This window comes from Erythrolamprus reginae, chromosome 6 (assembly GCF_031021105.1).
Source record: "Erythrolamprus reginae isolate rEryReg1 chromosome 6, rEryReg1.hap1, whole genome shotgun sequence".
NCBI lineage: Eukaryota > Metazoa > Chordata > Lepidosauria > Squamata > Dipsadidae > Erythrolamprus > Erythrolamprus reginae.
Genome location: NC_091955.1, coordinates 98,879,360 through 98,903,188, shown reverse-complemented (window position 1 = coordinate 98,903,188; position 23,829 = coordinate 98,879,360). Strand labels below are relative to the sequence as shown.

General features: G+C 54.8%; 1 protein-coding gene across 1 annotated transcript in view; it reads left to right on the top strand.

The window, feature by feature from the left end:
- Nucleotides 1–1,110: 1,110 nt before the first annotated feature.
- Nucleotides 1,111–23,829, top strand: part of SND1 (staphylococcal nuclease and tudor domain containing 1) — a 59,131-nt gene continuing 36,412 nt past the window's right edge. The window contains 10 exon segments of the mRNA XM_070755010.1: nt 1,111–1,245; nt 2,450–2,599; nt 3,195–3,315; nt 4,319–4,397; nt 4,789–4,949; nt 5,042–5,133; nt 6,016–6,174; nt 8,087–8,193; nt 8,947–9,037; nt 12,584–12,697. Coding sequence (XP_070611111.1) covers nt 1,171–1,245; nt 2,450–2,599; nt 3,195–3,315; nt 4,319–4,397; nt 4,789–4,949; nt 5,042–5,133; nt 6,016–6,174; nt 8,087–8,193; nt 8,947–9,037; nt 12,584–12,697 — 1,149 coding nt within the window. The 5' untranslated portion in view covers nt 1,111–1,170.

The window sequence follows — 23,829 nt, the reverse complement described above, 5'->3', positions numbered from 1 at the left end:
CGCTGCCCTGCGGCCCTTCGGCTCTCGGCCAGCGCCCTCCCCGTCCCCGCAGGCTCCTTTGGAGGAGGCGCCCGGGATTCTGCTGGAGGGGCCCTTGCTACGGAGGGAGAGAGCGGAAGGGGCGCGCAGGGAGCCCGGTGGACGGAGAGGACACCCCGACCGTTGCCTTCAGAGCCGGGGCACAGCCACCGGAGCGTCGAGGAGACGGCGGTGGGGTTTGCGAGCGGGGAGGGGGCAAGGGGGGGGGCTGATGCCAGCGAATGAGCCAGGGGGCCAATATCAGGCTCCTGGGAAAAGCCTGGGCCCCGCCCACTCCGGGCCCCACTCCCCCCCATGACGTTTCTGCAGGCGGGGGGCCTTTGGCAGGAGGGGCGGGGGGACGCCGTGGGGCCCCTGGGGCTGCTGGAGGATGGAAGGCTGGTGGGGCGAGGGGGCGCCCAGAGTCCCCCGGGGCCACTTCGGGGAGAGCCCAAGGCTGCGGCTGCGGCGGGAGGGGCAGAGCCCTGGAAGGCCGCACCTCCCTCGCTTCATTCGCCTCGGTCTATCTCGGGGTGGGGGGGTAGGGGGGCAACAATAAAAAGGAACAAGTGGAAACACAAACGCAGAAGTGAAATACTCGACAAGGAAGCAAGTGCTGCATCAACATGAAACAAGGTGGGTGGGTGGGTGGAGCACACAGAGCCAGAGAAGGGGAGGGGGAGGCTCCTGTCAATTCGGAATGCCCCCCCCGCCCGCAATTCGGTCACCGTGTGAGCCCTCCCTCCTTGATCCCCCCCTCCAGCGCAGGCGCGTCTCCTCCCACGTGGCCCGCCGCGCGTGCTGCTTTCTCTCTGCCTACGTGTCCTTCTGGCAGGGTGACCCGGAAGTCCCGCCTCCGCCGCCCGACGCTTCTATTTGAACACGCTCCCTTCCCTCGCTGGCCGCCTGCTGGGCTGCCCATTGGTTGGCTGGGCGCCCGAGGGGCGGGTCGCCGGGTCGCGCCGCCCGATTGGCTTTCCAGTGAGAGGGGGCGGGCCCGCTGGCTGTGCTGCGCGTGCGCCCGGGGGCGGGTCCTGCTAAATACCCAGCCGCCGCTCCGCCCCCTCCCTCCCCTTCCCTCCCTCCCTCCGCTCCTCGGACGCCTCGGCTGCCGCTTCCTCCGCCGAGACCTCCAGCGCGACCCCCGGCGCCATGGCTTCCTCCTCCGCCTCCGCCTCCGCCTCCGCCGCCCAGGCGCCCGCCCTCCAGCGCGGCATCGTCAAGATGGTACAGGCGCCCTCTGAGCGCGTGCAGAGCGCCCTCCTCTCCTCCCCCCCCGTGGGCTTCGCTGGGCAGGCGGGAGGGTCGTGGGGGCGGGGAACTAGCACTGCCCCCCCCCCACGGACCCTCTCTGCCTGGGCGCTGACCGGGGGGGGCAGGAGGGGGGCTGGTCAGGGTGCATGGGCTCTGCGTGGGAGGGGGGCATGGCCAGGCGTGGGGGGGCAGGAGGGGGGCTGGTCAGGGTGCATGGGCTCTGCGTGGGAGGGGGCCATGGCCAGGCGTGGGGGGGCAGGAGGGGGGCTGGTCAGGGTGCATGGGCTCTGCGTGGGAGGGGGCCATGGCCAGGCGTGGGGGGGCAGGAGGGGGGCTGGTCAGGGTGCATGGGCTCTGCGTGGGAGGGGGGCATGGCCAGGCGTGGGGGGGCAGGAGGGGGGCTGGTCAGGGTGCATGGGCTCTGCGTGGGAGGGGGGCATGGCCAGGCGTGGGGGGGCAGGAGGGGGGCTGGTCAGGGTGCATGGGCTCTGCGTGGGAGGGGGCCATGGCCAGGCGTGGGGGGGCAGGAGGGGGGCTGGTCAGGGTGCATGGGCTCTGCGCGGGAGGGGGGCATGGCCAGGCGTGGGGGGGCAGGAGGGGGGCTGGTCAGGGTGCATGGGCTCTGCGTGGGAGGGGGGCATGGCCAGGCGTGGGGGGGCAGGAGGGGGGCTGGTCAGGGTGCACGGGCTCTGCGTGGGAGGGGGGGCATGGCCAGGCGTGGGGGGGCAGGAGGGGGACTGGTCAGGGTGCATGGGCTCTGCGTGGGAGGGGGGGCATGGCCAGGCGTGGGGGGGCAGGAGGGGGGCTGGTCAGGGTGCACGGGCTCTGCGTGGGAGGGGGGGCATGGCCAGGCGTGGGGGGGCAGGAGGGGGGCTGGTCAGGGTGCACGGGCTCTGCGTGGGAGGGGGGGCATGGCCAGGCGTGGGGGGGCAGGAGGGGGACTGGTCAGGGTGCATGGGCTCTGCTCTGGAGGGGGGGCATGGCCGGGGAGGGATGGGGGCAGGAGGGGGTCTGAGCCCAGGGGCTCCGTCCGAAGCTGGAAGCGTTGGATCTGGCGCAGAGCAGGCAGAGCCCCTCCCTGGACGGCAGCTTTCCTGGGGCTGGGTGGGACAGGTAGCCTCCCCCCTCTCCAATGCTTTGCTTTCTGGGGGGGCTAATGGCCACCTTTCCTCACCAGGTCCTTTCCGGCTGTGCCATCATTGTCCGGGGCCAACCCCGTGGAGGCCCACCTCCGGAGAGGCAGATCAATCTCAGCAATATCCGGGCGGGGACTCTGGCACGCCGAGCAGCTGCCGGGCAGCCCGACGGCAAGGACACCCCTGATGAGGTAGCCGCCTGGCCCCTCAAGCCCCCCCCCCGAGCCCTCCCCTGCCCCAGGGCCTTCCAGGGTGGGTGGGCATCCAAGGGCCCCCCTGGCCGGGTGTCATTCAGGGGCTGCCCCCCCTCCCAAGGCTCCTGCCCTCAAAGCTCTTTCTGGCTGAGCCTTGGGAGGGGGCTCCAGGCAGGGCCCCCCTCCACACACACACAGCCACTCAGGCCTCCATGCCCTGCCTGGGCTCCTTGGGGAGGGGGTGGCTTCTGCTCAGCTGCCAGGGACGCCCCCCCTCCGCCAGCCTTTATTCTCAGCTGCTTAGGGGTCTTTGTGGGAAGTCTCACCCTGAGAGGTTGGGGTGGGAGACGGGTCTGCATGGGCTGAGCGGGAGCCCTGGGGGGGGGATCAGGTGGAGGGGACAGCAAGTGCCCAGAGCCTCTCCCCCCCCCCAGGGCAGGAGCTTGGACCGTCCCCCAGGGACTCCCATGCAGAAGGTTGGGCTGGGGGGGAGGGAGGGGCCGGCCCCCCTCTCCTGCTCTTCCGCTCTGGGCTTGGGGCTGGGGGGGTCGGCTCTGCCTGGGCCCCCCTGGCTCACCTCTTCTCTGACCAGCCCTGGGCGTTTCCGGCTCGGGAGTTCCTGCGGAAGAAGCTGATTGGCAAAGACGTCTGTTTCTCCGTGGAGTACAAGACCTCTCCCCGGCGGGAGTACGGCCTGGTGTACCTGGGCAAAGGTGAGAGGCCTCGGGCTGGGGCTCCCGGGCAGGCCTAGCCACGAATCCTGGCCTGTCAGGCGGGGGCCGTGGGGGGAGTGTGTCGCGGGGCCTCCCAGACTGACGGCTGAGCCGGGCCTTGGGGGGCTCTTGCGGCCTGCACAGGGGAAGCCCACCTGGCTCCAGCGGGGTCTCCCAGGGATCATTCAGCCGCCTTGGTCCGGCCAAGGAGAGGGGGCAGCCGGGGGGCCTCAGCCGGGGCGGGGCGTGGTGAGCCGGGTGGGTGGGTGGGAGGCAGCCGGGGGCCTCCAGTGAGCCGGGAGGGGCCGTGCTGGGGGCCCAACATGGAGCCTGCCCCACCTGCTCCCAGCCAGCCCTGCCTGTTTGGTTTGGGGGTCTCTGCAGACCTCATTGCAAGGGCGTTGGATCCCTCTAGGGGGGGGGGGGCTCGTCCTGTCCCCCCTTTTTTCTAAGGGCTTTTAAAAATTATTCATTTCATTTGGGTTGATTTCTGCTCTGGTGCCTCTGTGAGGTCAGTCGGCTGCTATGGTCAATCCTTCAAGCATCAGGGAGGGGGGGCAGCCGAGTGGTCAGCCTGAGATGTGCTGGGGAGGCTGAAGGGAGGGGAGGGGACTCAATCTGCCAGGCTCCAGGGGAGGAGGGGGCAGCAGGGAGGGTCTGTGGACAGCTCTTCAATTCCCCCCCCCTGGCAAACACGGCACACGGGGCCCAAGGTGAGAGGCGGCCTCTGTGGCGCCTGGTGAGGGCGCTGTGGTGGTGGTGGTGGTGGTGGGAGCCTCCGCCGTGGCCTGCCCCCTCGGTCTTCTTCATGCTTCTCTCTCTCTCTCTCTCCCTCACTCCCCCCACTCTTTTTCCTCTTTCTTTCTCTCCCTCCCCCTCTCTCTTCCTCCCTCCCTCTTTCTCTTTCTTTCTCCCTCTCTCTCTTTCTCTCTTTCTCCCTCCCTCTCTCTCTCTTTGTGCCTCCCTTCCTCTCTTTCTCCCTCCCTCCCTCTGTTGACCATAGACACAAGTGGGGAGAACATTGCGGAGTCCCTGGTGGCCGAAGGGCTCGCCTGTCGCCGTGAAGGGATCCGAGCCAACAAGTAGGTCTGCCCTGGGGCTGTGGGTCTGGCCCCTCGGTTTCCCAGGAGAGGGAGGATCCGGCTCTGGGGGCTGCCCCACACAAAGCTCCCCCAAGGGAAGGGGCCTCCGGTCAGTCGGGCTGGATGCCGGGGCGGGGGGTGTCGGGCGAATTGGGGCTCCGGGCACCTCCCCTCCCTTGGGCTGCTGGTCCACCAGAGGGTCCTGGCCTGGGGGGCCTCTGGGTGTGGGGCAGAGGGGGGCAGCCCAGGCCTAGTTCCACAGCAGCAGTCCCTCCCCTTGGGAGGCCAGGCCCCAGAGGCCGTGGGGCAGGAGCAGGTGTGGGTGGGGTCCGGGTGGTGGGGCAGGCCAGGGCCCCCATCCCTGAGTCTCGGGCCCCCTTCCTCCCCCCAGCCCCGAGCAGAGCCGGCTGGCCGAGCTGGAGGAGCAGGCCAGGACCGCCAAGAAGGGCATGTGGGGTGACGGGACGGGCGCCCACACCCTCCGGGACCTCAAATACGCCATCGAGAACCCCCGGCACTACGTGGACTCCCTGCACCAGAAGCCGGTCAACGGTGAGCCCCCGGGGATGGGGGCGAGGGGGGAGGGGGCGTCCCTCTTGGGCCCGGGGGTGTGTGTCCGGGCTGAGTGGTCTCTCTCTCTGCAGCCATCATCGAGCACGTCCGGGATGGGAGTGTCGTCCGGGCCCTGCTGCTGCCGGACTGCTACTTGGTCACTGTCATGTTGTCCGGCATCAAGGTCAGCCGCTCGGAGGGGGGGGGGATGGGGGGGCGGATAGAGCTGGCCCTCCTTTGAAGGCCCCCACCCAGCCCAGTCCCAAGTAGAGCCCCCCCCTCTGAACCGTCTCTCATCCTGGGGGGTGGGGGAATCCCCATTATGGGCTCTGAGGGACAGGACTGCTCCCGCCCGCCCTGGCCTGTCCATGCGAGGGGGACCTCTGAGCCCCCCCCCAGTTTATCCCGCTGCCTGTTCCAGCCTGGCTGCAGGCACGCGTGGGTGCGTGTGCCGAACCTGTTGGGTGTCCATCTCTGGGCTGGGTCCGGCAGCCAGGGCAGCTGGCAGAGAAGCAGGGATGAGCCTCCGCCTTGGGAGGGTCTTCAAGGGCCGCCCCAGGCAGAGCGCCGTGCAGCAGGCCAAGCGGGTGTGCAGACCGGCTGGGGCGAAAGAGGGCAGGGACTACCGATGTGCCAAGGCCCTCCTGGCCAAGAGCGCCCCCTGGCTTTGGAAGAGGGCGCCAGACGGGTGCAGGAGGGCATCGCCCAGCCCCGACCCCACACGGCCAACAGCATTCAAGGGGCTCTGCTCCACATACAGCTCCCCTCCCCGCTGGGCTGCCCACTATCCCCCCCCCCCCGGCCGTGGGGTTAGGCGGGCTGGGTGGGGCTGGACATTGCTGGGCCCCTACCAGGTGCTGTCAGGAGGCCCAAGGCTGGGATTGGCCCCCAACCCTGTGAGGGAGGCTGGCGGGGCCTTCTCTTCCCTGGGGGGGGTGACGGGGGGCTAGTTTCTCTTTTCAGGGTCCTTAGTAGCCTTGTCCGCGGGGGGGGGGAGGGCAGGGAGAGCGTGGGTCCAGTGGCATGCCTGGCATCAGCCTTGCCCTGACCGGCCCTCTCTCCCCAGTGCCCCACCTTCAAGCGGGAGGCAGACGGCACCGAGACCCCCGAGCCCTTCGCGGCCGAGGCCAAGTTCTTCACGGAGTCGCGGCTGCTGCAGAGAGACGTCCAGATCGTCCTGGAGAGCTGCCACAACCAGAACATCCTGGGCACCATCCTGCACCCGGCAAGTGGGGGGCGTGGGGGGGTCTGGGCCGGCCTCCCTGGTGCCCCAAGAGCCCCTCCCGAGAGCGAAGGGACCGGAGTGGGCAGGGGGCAGGAAGGTGGATTTGTGGGTCGTGTTATGAGGCCGCTCAGCCCAGCATGACTCGGGGGGGGGGGGGGCATACCAGGTTGGCTTGGGGGGGGTGTTGGGTCCCCACCCCATTAGTTTCATTTATTTATTCGCTTTTTGTCTTTGTCTCCTGTCGCTTTCTGAGTTTCATGCGTCCACGGAATTCACGATGTTTTTCCCTGAATCGTTAGTTCATCTATTATTTCATTTTTGATACATAACTCGCCTTCTTCTATTTCTAAACCTTCTAGTATTTTTATCACATTTATACTTTAGTCTCCACCCCCCCCTTATTTTATCTATATTTTAATTCCCTCTCCCCCCCCTTTTCCTTCTATTCTAAGGATCAAAGACTTTTGCCACCTTCTCCATTTCTCGTTCCCACGTGTCCTTCTTCCCTTCTTTCTTTTTGCTCTTTTTCACATCATTCCTATCTTTCACACCAGCTCATTTTTAAAATCCTTTTGACAGATCTAGTAATTGCATAACTTTATCACACTTCTAATAATCATTCAAAGCTAGTTTTTATCTCTTGTTCCATATACAAGGCATTTTTCAAAGTTTATTCTAATTAACATATACATTCTTCATATATTTTCTTATACTATTTTAATAACTCCGTTTCTACAGATTGTTCATGAATATGTTCAACACAAGTCATTTTGTTCACTTGTTCTGATATTAATATACACAACTCTTCAGGCTGTTTTATTCTGATATGCTAATTTTCGGTACACATTCTTATTCTTTTTTATCCCTTCCACCCTGCTCCATGTTTCAGTTCTCATTTTGCTCGTCTGCCACATAATTCTTTTCACTCTCTCCTTCCATCTATACCTAAACCCACTTTTTTGCTATAATCCCCAGCTTCCTCCTCTCTCCCCCCTTTTCTTGTTCTGCTTTGCTCTTATCTTTTCTAACCTTTTCCTCTTTGCCCCCCCTGCCCTCCCCCCCATCTTTCCTATAGGGTCTGAAATCTCCCCCTTCCCTTCTGGCCCCCTTGCCACTGTCAAGGCTGCCATCACAATCAATATCATTTCTCTGGCTCCTCCGTCCCTTCCCCTCTTCCAGAGTTCTCCCTCTGGTCTGCGCCTGTTATTCTTTGCATTATACAGCTGCCCCGAGTCTACGGAGAGGGGCGGCATACAAATCTAATTAATAATAATAATAATAATAATAATAATAATAATAATAATAATAATATTCTCCGGTTTTAATTCTGTGCAATCCATATCATCAAGTATTTCCTTCGTTCCCATACACTGTTTCTAAGGCCCTTAATATCCTTTTTCAAAAAAGTTTCTTTTATTTATACAGTCATTAAACAAAGGTTAAAAACTTTGCGACCATCCTGTTTGGTCATTTCTTTGCATAGTATTTACACAACAATGAATACTATTATTGTTCAGTATATTGCATTTTTCAGAGTATAAGACACATCTAGATTGTAGGCGGGGGGGGAGGGGGGCAAGGAAAAAACGTATTCTGAACCAAATGGCGCGGTAATATATTATTTAATAAAAGTCCAGTGTAGCAGAATTCTTTACATGCTTTGAGACTTGAGGAAGTCTAGGGGCATTTTTCCATCCCCAGCAAAAAGTTGAAGTCCTCAAGTCTCAAAGCAGCCAAGTTTGAAGTTTGTGAAAAGTGGACATGGTAGTAAAAAGTATTCTGCTACACTGGAATTTTATTAAATAAAATCCCCTCTACCTTCCTGGAAGTCCCCCTTTGCCTTGCCCCCTCTGCCGGAGGGGTGGGGGCTTCGGGCATGGGGCCTCTCTGACGGCTGCCTTCTCCCCCCCAGAACGGGAACATCACGGAGCTGCTGCTGAAGGAAGGGTTTGCGCGCTGCGTGGACTGGTCCATGGCGGTCTACACCCGGGGGGCAGAGAAGCTGCGGGCCGCGGAACGGTAATGCCGGCCCTCCTGCCCGGGGCTGTCCTGGAGGGGGCGGCTGCGCTGAGGTCCTGCCGAGACCGGGGATGAGGGTGCGCCAGGGCAGCAGAGCGGCTTTGGGGCTGAACCTGGGGGCAGGGAGGGTCTGCGGTGGCGCCCCTGGGCTGCCTGTCCTAAGAGGCCTCCTGCCCAGGCACGTGGGGTGGGGGCGGGCCCTGCGTGGAGCTACCCCCCTTCCACATCGCTGCCGGCTCTTTCGGGACGGAAGCGTTAAGGCTGCAGAACCAGCTGTGGTTGCTCTGCCCCTTTGCAGAGGTGCCCCCCTGGGTGTGTGTGTGCGTGTGTGCAGAACGGTTTGGGGCAGAGACAGCTTCTCAGTCTGCTGTAGCCGCCCCGGGCCCCTGGGGCCTGGCGGAGGCTCTCGGCCTCGGGGGGGGGGGGGCGGCATACTAGAGCTCCAGGCGCTGCTGCGAGTGTGTGTGTGTTTGTGTGTGTGTGGGGGGGGGTACAGAGAGCCCCTCCAGAGGAGGCACAAGGGGGATGGGCACACGGGGGTTTGGGGGCCTCTTCTCGCCCGTTTGCCCCCGCTGAGAACTCCTGGGGGGGTGGAGAGTCTGAAGGAGTGGGCGTGCGGGTGTTTTGCCCCATTCAGCCGTGTGACCCGATGCTCAGCTCCTCCTCTGCCATTCGGGGCGGCCGAGTGGGCCCTGGGGCCGGTCAGCGGCTGCCCGCTCAAGCCCACTGCCCCCTCTCTCTCTGTCGGCCCAGGTACGCCAAAGAGCACAAGCTGAGGATCTGGAGAGACTACGTGGCGCCCACGGCCAACCTGGACCAGAAGGAGAAGCAATTCCAGGCCAAGGTGGGGCAGGCCTTCCTGAAGAGCCCCACGGCGGGTCGCTTGGGGGGGGGGCGGGCTGCTCCCTGGGATCGGGCGCAGGGGCCTTGGGGGGCTGGCGGAGGAGGGGAGGGAAAGGTGGCAAGCGAGCATGACGGGGCCCCACCGGCCCCAGAGGCTGCCCGGCCCCCCTGCTTCCCCAGGCAGCCCTAGGACTTGGGTGCCCTGTGCAGGACGCCAAGGGGGCCTGAGGAAGCAGTGGGGCTGGGCAGCCCAGGACAACGGCCTCGTGGCCGAGAACTGCTGCTTCTGTGGGGAGCCTCCTCTGGATGGGGGGGCCCCTGCTACAGAGATGCCAGGGGCAGTGCCCCCCCCCGGCCCCTGCCACAGGGGGTGTTACCGTGTGTGTGTGTGTGTGTGTGTGTATGTGTGTGTGTGTGTGTGTGAATGATTGGGTGCTACGGAGCTTGGGAACGGCCACCAGGTGGCGCCATTGCTGTTCCTTGAGGCCTAAGAGGCAGCGTGCTCAGGAAGCACCCCCCATGCCCCCCCAAGCCCTCCCTTGCTCTGCTGTCCCAGGACCCTTCCAGCCCCCCCTCCCCCTTGAAGGCTCCGGGGCCTCTGCCTGGGCCCTCCTGCACGGGAAGTGGCACAGTCACCTCGTGTGTGTGTCTCCCCGTCCCCCTGCTTGGGCCTGACCCTCGGGAGCCCTTGGCCAGCTGCCTCCCTGTGCTCGGTGCCTCTCCTTACTGCCAAGGTGAAGCCCCTCGCCCTGGGCTGGCTCTGAGAAAAGGCAGCGCTCTCCAGGCAGAGGAGGAGGAGGAGTCGAGAGGAAGGAACGCAGGCCCTGGGGGAGGGTGCGCTGCCCCATGGGTCAGAGGAAGGAAGCCTTGCGGGCCTGGACGGGAGTGGCCTCCCGGCATGGCCTGGGCCCCCCTTCCTCCTGGCATGCCCTCGGGGGAGGAGACGGGGCCCGAGGCCTGCCCGGATCTCTGGTGCTGCCTGAAGGTTGGGGATGATGGTCCCAGTGAATGGCCCGAGGTAGCAAGAGGCCAGGGAGCCTCTCGTGGGCTCCACCCCGGAGGGACTGACGGAGAGGGGGGGGGGGCTTGCAGGGGACAGGGGCAGGAGGGGGTTCAGAAGGGCCCAGGGGGCATCTCGTCCAGCAAAGGACCCCTGAGAAGGAAGCGGGGGGCAGCTCAGGGAAGGGGGCGTGTCTGCCCAGGCCCCCCTGCAGGGATGGCCGGCCCAGGCCCGTCTTTGGCTGAGGCGCAGGGGCAGCTGGTGGCTATCCTCTCCTGCCCCTGAGCTCCTGGGCGCCCGGCCCTGCCACAGCCGCTCGGGGGTCTGCCTGTCCCGGGGGGGGCAAAGCTTTGGTGTCTCCCCATGGGGGGCGTTCGAGGGGTTGCCCATTGCAGAGCACAGGGATCCTTTGGCTCTCAGGCCTCTTGGGGGGGCAGAGAGGGAGGGAGGGGGGCCATTATCTCCGAGACCACCTTCTGCCGCACGAATCGCAGCGACTGGGGAGGTCCCACAGAGTTGGCCTCCTTAGGGTCCCGTCGACCAAACAATGTCGGCTGATGGGACCCAGGGGAAGAGCCTTCTCTGTGGGAGCCCCAAGCCTCTGGAATCAGCTCCCCCCAGGGATTCGCACTGCCCCCACCCTCAAAAACTCATCTTTGCCGCCGGGCTTGGGACTTTTAAATCTTCCCCCTGACCAATGAATGTTTAAGTCTGAGTGTTGAATGATTGGTTTGATAGGTTTTCTTTTTTTAATTAAATTAAATGGTTGTTTTAATGCAGTATTGATAATTAATTAATTGGATTCATATTATTGTTTTGTTTCTTGTATTGGCTGTGAGCCCTCGGAGAGGGGCGGCATGCAAATCCAATTAGATAGATAGATAGATAGATAGATAGATAGATAGGTAGGTAGGTAGGTAGGTAGATAGATAGATAGACAGAGATAGATAAATAGATAGATAGATAGATAGAGATAGATAGATAGATAGATAGATAGATAGAGATAGATAGATAGATAGATAGACAGAGATAGATAGATAGATAGATAGATAGATAGAGAGATAGATACCGTATTTTTCGCTCCATAAGACGCAGTTTTTTCCCTCCCAAAGTAGGATGAAAAATCAGCCCCGTCTTATGGAGCGAAGATGCAGGCAGGGAGGGGGGGAGGCGCTGGAGCAGAGGGTAGTTTCTTAGTGCTCTTGCCTCCCTCCCCCCCAATAAAAATAGCCAATCACCGACCATTTCGGGTTCACATCTTTAAAAAAATAATGGTCTGGAATTGCTTTGGCTGACCGGGTTTTTTATTTGTAATATTTAAAAAGGCAAGTACATGAGGCGTGTTCGCAGGTGCAGCTGAAAAGACCGGCAGTCGGTCCCTTGCTCATAACTTTTAACGCGTCCACAAATGCGAATCACTTGCTGAACCTTTTAAGCCGTTTTTTTCCTCTTTTCCGCCCCCCGGACCGTCCGCGTCTATCTCGCAAACGCAGCGCCTCCATTTCGCAGCCGCTGGGAAGGTGAAGAGGAGGACCGGGTGGGCGGGGTTCAAAGCGGTTCAGGGCTGGGGAAGAGGTCGCTTAGCGGAGGCGGAGGCATGGCTGAGGTCTGCGCAACTCCCGGGGAGCTCAGCCTCATGGACAAAGGCCTCAAGAGCTGAGAGGCTGCAAGGGAGCAGAAGCCTTTGAGTCTTTGAGTTCTTTTTTCCAAATCCCGACTGCTGCTGCTGCTGCGAGGTTGGGTCAATTTTTGCACACTTAGCCCCTTGTCCTTTGGGTGTCATGTAGAAGTGCTGGGGTACATTTGGGGCACAGCTTCACCATTGAGGTTTTTCCCCCCTCGACCCTCTGCCTATTTTAAAATAAATCTGAGAGACTATAAGCCTGAATTGTTGAGCCAATTGTTATTTTGTCTTAAATATTATTTAAAATATTTAAATTTTTTATAGTCTTTCTTACTAGTATCCTGTATATAAATATCGTTATATCTTTTTTGGCTCAAAATATTTTTTTTCTATTTTCCTCCTCTAAAATCTAGGTGCGTCTTATCAGCAGGGTGCGTCTTATAGAGCGAAAAATACGGTAGATAGACAGAGATAGATAGATAGATAGATAGACAGAGATAGATAGATAGAGATAGATAGATAGATAGATAGATAGACAGAAATAGATAGAGAGATAGATAGAGAGATAGATAGAGATAGATAGATAGATAGAGATAGATAGAGATAGATAGATGATAGATAGATAGATAGATAGATAGATAGATAGAGATAGACAGAGATAGATAGATAGACAGAGATAGATAGAGATAGATAGCTAGATTAGATGGATAGATAGATTAGATAGATAGATAGAATTAGATAGACAGACAGACAGACAGACAGAGCCCCCAAGAGGGAGGGCTGCCTGGCTGCTCCCTGTGTCTCTCGAGGGAAGGGGGGGCACTCGGGGGTCCAGCTGATGAGGCCCCTCCTGCCAGGGCTGGGGATGGGCTGAGGGGGGGTGTCAGGATGTGCCACCTCAGCCCCCCCCTTACCCCCCACAGGTGGTGCAGGTGCTGAATGCAGATGCAGTGGTGGTGAAGTTGAACTCCGGGGACTACAAGACCATCCACCTCTCCAGCATCCGGCCCCCCAGACTGGAAGGGGAGGGCCCCCAGGTAGGGCAGGGCTTTCCAGGAGGGGAGGGCAGGGTGGGGGGTGGGGCAGCCTCCCCAGAGATCCCGCCTGGTGCCTGTACTTCCACGGAGAGGGGGGGGGGGTCCTGGGGTCTCCCTCTGGCCCCTCCTGTTTGCCTCCCCCCTCTGGGGTTCTCGGCTGAAGGCCCAGGCTCCTCTTCCCCTGTCCGGGGGGGGTGTTCTTTAATGCCAGGCACGTAATCCTGTGATGGGGGGGGGGAGCAGGAGGCCTTGGTTGGAGTTGGGGATCCTGGCTCACTTGCCACTTGTTCAGTTAGAGGAAGCCCCCCCCCCCCCCCCGGCGTTGGTGGTGGTGGCAGCAGCTGGCAGGCTTTGTGGGCTGTGATGGGCAGAAGGGCTCGCGGGGGGGGGCAGTGGAGAGAAGCCGCTTTGCCTTAGGAGGCTTCTGGCCCATGGGAGCCCCCCCCCCCCGAGGATCCCCCCATCTGGGGCCTGGGAAGGTGGGTGCTGGCTGGCACGCTTCCCCCGTGGCCCCCTCCCTCGGCTGCTCCTCCAGGGGCCTCATGGGCTGTGCCGGGGGGGCCACTGGGGCTCCTGCCCCCAACGCAGGGCTCCTTCAATGGGTGCTGCCTTGGTATCAGTGGGTCTGCTGGCCCTGGGGGGGGGGAGGGAGGGGGCAGGGAAGCTTTGTCCTGCCCCCCCCGGCCTGTCCTGCAGCCAGGGGGCAGAGAGCGGAGGGGCAGGCAGGCAGGTGGAGGGGGGGGGGCAGCCCTGTTCAGCCTCCCCAGGTGGGAGAAGAGGCGGCTGGCTCCTGTTTGGGGGGGCGGGGGGAGCCCAGAGCAGGTGCCGTCTTTGCCCCCCCCCCCGGCTGGGGGCTGCTGCCTTCTGAGCCTCCTTCCATCCTGGCCAGAGGAGAAAGTCCTGCTGGTGTTTCTTGCCGTGTTTGAAAAATGGGCAATAACAACAACAACAACAATAACAATTAGATTTGTGTGCCGCCCCTCTCCAAGGAGAACAGCAACGTATAGTTCGATCCCTGGAAGCAAAGACTGGAAACTGAGAGACACCCCCCCCCTTTTCCGCATGTTCCCACCTTTGATGTGCGGGTAGGGGGGAGCACAGCAGGGCCTGCGTTTGGGGGGGCTCTGCTTGGCTGGGAAGCCCCCCAGGGCAAGAGAGGCCCGCCAAGGAGCCCTTCAGCCCCCTTGGGCAAAGCCTTGGCCTCCGAGCGAGGGGGGGAGGAGAGGGTTGGGGGGGGGGCTCCCAGGTCCAAAGGCAGCAATAATAATCATAAGGGGGGAGGGGGCAGGGCCAAGAGGCTGGGGGGCTCAGCTGGGGCAGAAGATGGAGGTTCATGGGGCCTTTCTGGTCTCTGGGAGGCTTTGTGCTTTTAAAATCCCCCCCCCCAGCCTCCCCCCCTCGGGCTCCTGTCTCTCCGCATCAGCTCCCCCCCCTCTGGAGACGGGGGGGGGGGGGGCGTTGCTGCCGCTGTGTGTTTGTGCTTCGAGCAAGGCGGAGAGGGAACGTGGACATGGACACGGAAAACTCAGCCTCCACGCGTAGCAATGATCCACGGAAATCGCTCCCTTGTTTGAGCACCAGGGTTGTTTCGGTTTTTAAAAAAATCCACAGAATGTGCAAAAAGGATGGGCTGCTACTCGACAGTTGGGAGTGTTAAATTTAGGAATATTAGGGAAGGGTCTGTTCCATAGTTCCCTCTAAGCTGAGCAGTGAGCAATCGCTCACTTAAAAATCATCATCAACTCAGAGTTTTCCAAACCTGCCCAGAAGCCGAGAGGGAAAGAGAGAGAGGGAAGGAGAGAGAGAGGAAGAGAGGAAGAGAGGAAGAGAGAGAAACAGATAGAAAAAAGAGAGGAAGGAGAAGAGAAAGAAAAAGAATGGGAGTAAGGAAGACAGAAAGAAAATCAAAATCTAGTTTGAAACTAGCTCAACTATATAAGTGGCATTTTGATATTGATAGAGTTGCCCTATTATGAGCTCACTGTTATAGACACACAGTACAGTATTTTATTTTGAAATTCTCTGAGGCAAAACAGGGTGGGTTTTTTATTTATTTGTTTATTTATTTAATTATTTATTTATTTCTGTGCCGCCCAGTCCCAAAGGGACTGCCGCTCAGACACTATACTTTTCCGCCCACCCCTCAAAAAAATTAGAGGGAACACTGGCTCTGTTCTGGGTCCTATTCTTTTTAATATGTTTGTGAGTGACATAGGGGAAGGTTTGGTAGGGAAGCTTTGCCTATTTGCCCATGACTCTAAAGTGTGCAATAGGGTTGATATTCCTGGAGGGGTCTGTAATATGGTAAATGATTTAGCTTTACTAGATAAATGGTCAAAGCAATGGAAACTGCAGTTTAATGTTTCCAAATGTAAAATAATGCATTTGGGGAAAAGGAGTCCTCAATCTGAGTATTGTATCGGCAGTTCTGTGTTAGCAAATACTTCAGAAGAAAAAGATTTAGGGGTAGTGATTTGTGACAGTCTCAAAATGGGTGAACAGTGCAGTCAGGCGGTAGGGAAAGCAAGTAGGATGCTTGGCTGCATAGCTAGAGGTATAACAAGCAGGAAGAGGGAGATTATGATCCCACTATATAGAATGCTGGTGAGACCACATTTGGAATACTGTGTTCAGTTCTGGAGACCTCACCTACAAAAAGATATTGACAAAATTGAACTGGTCCAAAGACGGGCTACAAGAATGGTGGAAGGTCTTAAGCATAAAACGTATCAGGAAAGACTTCATGAACTCAATCTGTCTAGTCTGGAGGACAGAAGGAAAAGGGGGGACATGATCGAAACATTTAAATATGTTAAAGATATCAGATATCAGAGTTGCCCCCACCCTCCTTGCCTTTCGTAAGCTCCTTAAAACCCACCTCTCGTCAGGCATGGGGGAATTGATACTTTCCCTGCCCCTAGGCTTATAAAATTTATGCATGGGCTGCTACTCGACAGTTGGGAATTTATGCATGGTGTGCTAGTATGTATGATTGGTTTCTAAATTGGGGTTTTAAATTAACTTAAACTTAAATATTAGATTTGTTTACATTGTACTATTATTGCTGTGAGCTGCCCCGAGTCTGCGGAGAGGGGCGGCATACAAATCTGATTAATAAATAAATAAATAAATAAATTAAAGTGTTAAATAAGGTTCAGGAGGGAAGTGTTTTTAATAGGAAAGTGAACACAAGAACAAGGGGACACAATCTGAAGTTAGTTGGGGGAAAGATCAAAAGCAACATGAGAAAATATTATTTTACTGAAAGAGTAGTAGATTCTTGGAACAAACTTCCAGCAGATGTGGTCGGTAAATCCACAGTAACTGAATTTAAACATGCCTGGGATAAACATGTATATCCATCCTAAGATAAAATACAAGAAATAGTACAGTATAAGGGCAGACTCTTCCTGTGTAGGATTTGGAAATTTCTGGCGACGTTTCGACAAGGTCCCACTTGTCCTCTGCAGGCTGGTGCTTCTGTCCTTGTTCTAGGGCGAACACAGCGAGACCTGAGCTGCCTTCCTTCTATAAATACTGATTAGATTAGATTTATTGGATTTATATGCCGCCCCTCTCCGAAAACTCGGGGCGGCATATAAATACTGGTGGCTGGGTGTGGTTTGATGGCTCAGCAATTGCCTGCTGTGTAGAAACTTCCTGGTGAGTCAGTGGGGTAACACCTGGGCTCGTTGATGTAGCTGAGGTATGCTGATTAATTAACGATTGTGGATTAGGCGTGATATCCTGAGTAGTTGGAGCTTGCAGGCTACTTGGTTGTTTTGCAATGTGTGTTCTGAGTCTGGTTTCAGTTTCTATGGCTGGGATACGTTTGAGGGCTGGTTTCCAGATGTCTGGTAGGCGGGAGGTATCATCCCGCTTGTTCATATTTTGGGGATGTTTTTTTATCTCGGTGGCTTCCATGGTTATTGTTTTGCTGTAGTGTTCTGTTTTGGAAATTAATTTAGTACTGTCAAAATCAATTTCATGTCCTGTAGTTTGAAGTGTTGGAAAAGGGAGGAGGTTTTTTCGTTTTTCCTTAATGCATTCTTATGTTCTGCAACACGTGCATTTATATATATACATACATACGTACGTACATACATACATACATACATACAGTGGTACTTATATTTATGAACTTAATTTGTTCCGTTGCCAGGTTCTTAAGTAGAAATGTTTGTAAGAAGAAGCCATTTTCCCATAGGAATCAATGTAAAAGCAAATAACGCATGCTTCCTCCCAGGAGATTCCTAGAGAGGCCCCATGGAGGCTTCTCCCCGCCTTTTCCGACCCTGCTTCCTCGCAGGAGATTCCTAGAGAGGCCCCACGGAGGCTTCTCCCCGCCTTTTCCGGCCCTGCTTCCTCCCAGGAGATTCCTAGAGAGGCCCCACGGAGGCTTCTCCCCGCCTTTTACGGCCCTGCTTCCTCCCAGGAGATTCCTAGAAAGGCCCCACGGAGGCTTCTCCCCGCCTTTTACGGCCCTGCTTCCTCCCAGGAGATTCCTAGAGAGGCCCCACGGAGGCTTCTCCCCGCCTTTTCTGGCCCTGTTTCCTCCCAGGAGATTCCTAGAGAGGCCCCACGGAGGCTTCTCCCCGCCTTTTCTGACCCTGTTTCCTCCCAGGAGATTCCTAGAGAGGCCCCACGGAGGCTTCTCCCCGCCTTTTACGGCCCTGCTTCCTCCCAGGAGATTCCTAGAGAGGCCCCAGGGAGGCTTCTCCCCGCCTTTTCCGGCCCTGCTTCCTCCCAGGAGATTCCTAGAGAGGCCCCAGGGAGGCTTCTCCCCGCCTTTTCCGGCCCTGCTTCCTCCCAGGAGATTCCTAGAGAGGCCCCACGGAGGCTTCTCCCCGCCTTTTCCGGCCCTGCTTCCTCCCAGGAGATTCCTAGAAAGGCCCCACGGAGGCTTCTCCCCACCTTTTACGGCCCTGCTTCCTCCCAGGAGATTCCTAGAGAGGCCCCACGGAGGCTTCTCCCCGCCTTTTACGGCCCTGCTTCCTCCCAGGAGATTCCTAGAGAGGCCCCATGGAGTCTTCTCCCCGCCTTTTCCGGCCCTGCTTCCTCCCAGGAGATTCCTAGAGAGGCCCCACGGAGGCTTCTCCCCGCCTTTTCTGATTACAGTTTCGGAGGCTCAGGTTTGTAAGTGGAAAATGGTCCTTGAGAAGAGACAAAAAAATCTTGAACACCGAGTTCTTCTTATCTAGAAAAGTTCGTAAGCCCAAGTGTTCTTAGAGATACCACTGCATGTGCAGTGCTTCAATGCCTAGTTTTCTATTTCTCTTTTTTTAGTGTACTGGAATCCATTTGTTTAATAACAGGTAATTACATTTCTTCTCTCATTTTTTAAAATTGTCTTTATTGAATATTTACATTGAAAACAACAGAAAGACAGAAAAAAACATACACACAAAAACATAACATGCAAACGCTTAGTACTTCATAATATATGGGTTACTTTGGCATCAGAACTTAAGACTCTTACAGGTAACGTATGTGCCTGCTATTCTGGTGGGCCTTGCCCCTCCCATCTACGTTTTATTCTATTTCATGTTCTAACCATCATAAACAACATGGTTTATATCTCTTTGTGTTTCTTCTTCTGGGTCACATTCTTGCCCATTACTGTGAGTTGGTGTTTTGGAGAGGGGTCAGTGGGTGAGTTTAGCCACAGTTTGTCTGCTTGCTTAGTTGACCATAGTGAAAAGGATTGATAAGGTTACTCTTTGCGTTTGTTTTCTTTTTGAAGTGAATACAATGTTAAAGTGCCAAATATTTTTTTTTGGCTTAACCAGTCCTGCCACCCGTCCCAGTGCCGCATTGTCCAATGTTAACTTGGTCTTCTCTCATTTCTTATTTATATTGTTTCCTTGTTATTCCAGTTTGCCTTAATGTCCTTCCTGCGGTTCTGTTTTTCCTTTTTCCTGTATTCTTTTTCCCCCTCTGCCTTTCGCTCTTTCCTCCTTGACTACAATGGTCCCTCGTTTTCCGCGGGGGAGGCGTTCCAAGACCACCCGTGAAAAAAGGAATTTCCGTGAAGTAGAGGAAAGATATTTTTTTATGTATTTCACGAGTATTTGGACTTTAAAAACCCACTCTTTGCAATAAACAGTCATTCTATCATGTTTCTCAGCTGCAACTACATGGGGTCTCCTGCCAGTTGCTTTCATAGAGTCCAGTAGCACAGTATCTAACTTAACTTTCCTTCCTTTCCATGTTACTAAAATGCCCCCTGGCACCAGCCCCCTAAAGGGTCCCTTCTTTTTCATCAACTGGGAAGCTAAGAATTCTGAGTGCTGCCTTCTACAATCCCCCACCCATCTTGGGACCTGCTTTGGTGCCGTCCCCTCCCTCCCTTTATGCGTCAGTGTTTCCTCCCTGGTTTTTTTTAATAAAATGCTCTATCTGGCCTGCATCTCTTTTGGGAACCTATGGCCTCGGTATGGAATAGGCGTTGATCCTCCATCTGTCTCTTTTTCTTTTTTTATCTTTTCTTCTTTCTTTTTTTTATTTTCTTGTCTCATCAGTCTGCATTATTAATGGCTATATGTATCTTGTATCAGTCTGTATATTGCTAATTCTGGTCTTTTCACCTGTTTTTTCTTCCCCATCTTCTTGGATGTTCTGAAATCTTAAATACGAGGGTTTCTCTAATTGTGAAAATATAATGTTACATTTTGCTCCACAGTTTCTACTTTTATTTTGTTTTGACTATTTTTATTTTACGTTCATTTTCTATTATGTTGTTTTGAATTTTTTTCAATCTTGCCATTCACATTTTTATGTCCCCTTTCATTTCATTCCTCTGTGTTTTAATTTCTTCATGATATGTTTTGTTTCTTTGTGGTTTCTTATAATGTGTTATCTTGTGTTTTTGTTAGAGATTCTCGTGTTTGTGTTTCTCAGATAATGAGTATACAAATTGTATATTCATCACTGAACCTGTTTTTTCACCTCCCAACCTACTATCAATTGTCCTTTGTGTGGGGAGGTGCTTTAGCTGGGTTTAATACTATCCCCCCCCTGCTTGTGTTGCTATACTTGTACTCATCCTTCTCAGTTCCTGCCCTATTCTGTCCCAAGTGACATTCATATAAACAGTCTCTATTAGTTAATACCTTCTGTAACATAGTAGTAGATCATAGGTAGATCATAGACATGTAATACGAATGAAAGAGTGTGCGCGAGAGAAGGAAAGCCTAGAGGCAGCATCTTACTTAACCTACCTTGTTTATTACTACAGCCTTGCTTATATTACACTTTATCTAACAATTCTCTGTAGTATATAATAATATGCTCTATAGTTTTACCACAATTATCAATTAATAATATGATGTATAATAGATGAATACTGAAATGGGCATATAATACACATGAAGTAAGGAATGCGAAAGAGAGAAGTCCTACCCGCCCATTAACAGTTTCTTATCAGTAGCAGTTTCATTTCTGCTGTGGCAGCAGTTTCGCCTCGAGTCTTCTCTCCCTGCCATCGGTCGGTCTCTTTTTCGGCTTGTCCTCCTACTTTGTGAAGTCCAAGTATCCCCAGGTTTTCCTTGAGTCAGATGTCAAAACTATTTCAAAATCCGATACTATATGCTTCTCTCTCTCTCTCTCTCTCTCTCTCTCTCTCTCTCTCTCTCTCTCTCTCTCTCTCTCTCTCTCTCTCTCTCTCTCTCTCTCTCTCTCTCTCTCTCTCTCTCTCTCTCTCTCTCTCTCTCTCGATCAGTTGTGGTCCGCCTTCTCTAATGGCTTCTGTGCTGGAGGTATCTCAGTCACTTTCACTTCTTGCCTTCTCTGCTGTTTAAAGTTCACTCATCACAAAGTTTAAAACCATAAATCAACAAGTCTTCCAGCCCCGTAAGAGGAATAAGGATCTAATTCTTCTGTAGAAAAGAAGCCCAGCGTTGGGCTCCATGATCACAATGTCTGCTGTGTTATGCTTCAGAATTCGGTCAGTCTGAAGTCGGAAGTCCCACAGTAGTTTTGCTTGCTCATTTTCAACCACTTTTTAAGGCTTATGATCCCACCAGTTCTTTGCCACTGGGAAATGGTAGTTCCGGCACAAGTTCCAGTGGATCATCTGTGCCACAGCATCATGTCTATGCTTGTAGTCAGTCTGTGCGATCGTTTTGCAGCAGCTGAGTATGTGATCGATTGTTTCATCTGTTTCTTTACAGATTATTATTATTATTATTATTATTATTATTATTATTATTATTATTATTATTATTATTGCTGGGCCTGGGCCTTCCTCTCCTGCGCTGCCTGTCTGTCTGTCTTCCTTGGTCTGTTTCCTGCGCACTGCTGGAGGCCTCCACGGTCTGTCCACAAGGGGGCTTGAGGTCCAGCAGTCGCCCGTCCAGGAATGACCTCCCTTTGGGCAGAACAGACGGAGGAGACCTTGCGTCCGTCTTCTCTGGGCTTGCCTAGCCACCCGAAGCAACCAGGGAGCAGCCTTGGTGAAGCCACTGGCTGGCTCGATGGGTGGACAGGCTGGACCAAAGCACGCCGGTCCTCCCCTCCCTCCAGGGAGACAGGAGGAGGCTCCTCCAGCTGCCACTTGCTGGCTCGCTCCAGAGGTTCCTGCCGTTTCCTTTTACCTGCTGGTCGATGGGCAGGTGACTCTCCTTGGCCAATCGATGAGGCCCCCATTTAGGCTTGGGAACTCTGGGGGGCGGGGGCTCACGTGGCCCATTTACAGAGCCAACAGAGGAGGAGGTGTGCTGGTCGAAGGGGGCTCAGGTCCATCTTGGTCCCTGTTGGGCTCTTCTGGAGTATGGCTTCCTTGCATGCCGGCTATTCTGCGAATCCCTTCGGTTGTCCTGCTGCCGGTCCTCGCCCAAATAGGCCGCTAATGAGTCTGTCGCGTGACACCTTATCAGATGCCGTGAGATACATGACACTCCCGGGGTGGCTGTTGGTGGTGTGTGTTACGTATGTTACGTGTCCTTCTTTCCATTTTTTTTTGTAAATTATTATTACCAAAAATCCTTCATCCTTTTTGTCTTTCCGTTTATCAGAGGAATTTTTGTGTAACCATGCTGGGTTTTTCCCCCCAGTAGTATTGTATTGGCCTGGCCTCTTATGATGCTTTGCCCTTTAGGATTTTCATCCAGGGGACTTTCCTTACGCTCCCTCTGAGTAGTGGACATCGGCTCTTTCAAACTTCAAGACCCTGGTTAGATCGTTCTCTACTGCTTGTGTTTGCATTAGGAGCGTAAGAAGAACCTATGCTGAATGGGGGCCAAGCCCCTCGCGTCCCAGCATTCTGTGTCCCACAGTGCCCCCCCCCCAATTGTCCATTTGGGATCTTGAGCAGAAAGAGAAGGCAAGACCCTCCCTTTCCCTGGACCCCCAACAAATGGGACCCCAGGGAACCCTGGCTGCCTCAACCCACATAGAGGCATAGGCACTTGGGCATCTGTTTCAATCACCAGCATGGATGATGATGATGATAATAATAATAATAATAATAATAATAATAATAATAATTTATTAGATTTGTATGCCGCCCCTCTCCGAAGACTTGGATACACTTGGCATCCCTGAATCTGTCTCATCCTGCCTTGAAGCTCTCCAGGCTGACAGCTGTCACGACTTATTCCATCAACCAATATATTTCCCTTTATCCTCACTTTCTTACCTGTGAGCTTTAGGGAGGGCCCCCTCGTCCTAGTATTGTGTGGCAGAGAAAATAATTTTCCTCTATCCACCTTTTCTGTCCCCTGCAGGATTTTATACCCTTCCATCAAGTCCCCCCTTCAACGCCATCTTTCAAGGGCTGGACAGACCAAGGCCTTGCAACCTGGTTTCCTAAGGGAGGGGCCCCGTTCCCTTGATCCTTCTTCTTGCCCTTTTTTTGCACCTTCTCCAGTTCCATTCTATCCTCCTTGAGGTGCGGTGACCAGAACTATACACAGGGACTCCAAGTGTGGCCTCACTGTCGATTTATACAGAGGCAACACAACACTTGCCGACCTATTTTTGATTCCCTTCCTAATCCTGCCAAGCGTGGGAATTTGCTTTTTTTACTGCTGCTGCGCACTGGGTTGACCTCTTCGTTGACCTGTCCACCAAAATCCCAAGTTCCCTTTCTTGGATTGTCTCAGAAAGCTTTGTCCCCATCAGTTGGTGGGTATAATTGGGGTCTTTGCCCCGATATGCATAACTTTGCACTTGTTTAGGTTAAAATGCATTTGCCGCTTTGTTGCCCGCTCACTCAATTTCGAGAGATCCTTCTGGAGCTCCCAACAATCAGTGTCACTTTTCACTACCCGGAACAATTTAGTGTCGTCAGCAAACTTTGTTACCTCACTATTTACTTCTACATCTAGATCATTAATGAATAAATTAAAAAGTAAAGGTCCCAAAACTGAACCTTGGGGTACACCACTTCTCACTTCTTTCCATCCAGAGAATTGTCCATTTATTGCCACCCTTTGCTTCCTACAATTTAGCCAATTACCAATCCAGGACAAGACCTGTCCTCTAATTCCGTGGCTGAAGAGGGTTTTTTAGGAGCCTCTGGTGAGGGACTTTGTCAAAAGCCTTTTGAAAGTCAAGATATACAATATCAACTGGGGTCCCCTTTGTCTCTGTGTTTATTTACACCCTGAAAGAATTCTCACAAGTTAGTAAGACATGATTTGCCTTTGCAGAAACCATGTTGATTTTCTTTCAGCAATGCCTGTTTTCCTATGTGCCCAGTAATTTTATCTTTAACAATGGTTTCCATCACTTTGCCTGGAACTGAGGTTAAACTGACTGGTCTATAGTTTCCTGGATCACCTCTGGATCCTTTCTTGAAGATCGGGGTTACATTTGCCTCCCTCCAATCCTCAGGTACAGTGCCTGATCTTAGAGAAAGATTATATATTTTAGCCAGAAGTTCAGCAATTTCACACTTGAGTTCCTTGAGAACTACTCTAGGGCGGATGCCATCTGGACCTGGCGATTTGTTGACATTTAGTTTAGAGAGGCATGCAAGAACATCTTCCTTGTTTATCTCTATCTGGGTTAATTCTTCTAATTCCCTCCCTGGGAAAACTAACTCAGCGGCAGGCAAATGCTCCCTATCCTCCCGAGTGAAAACGGAAGCAAAGAAGCCGGTTAGCCTCTTCTCAGCAACCTCCTTGTCT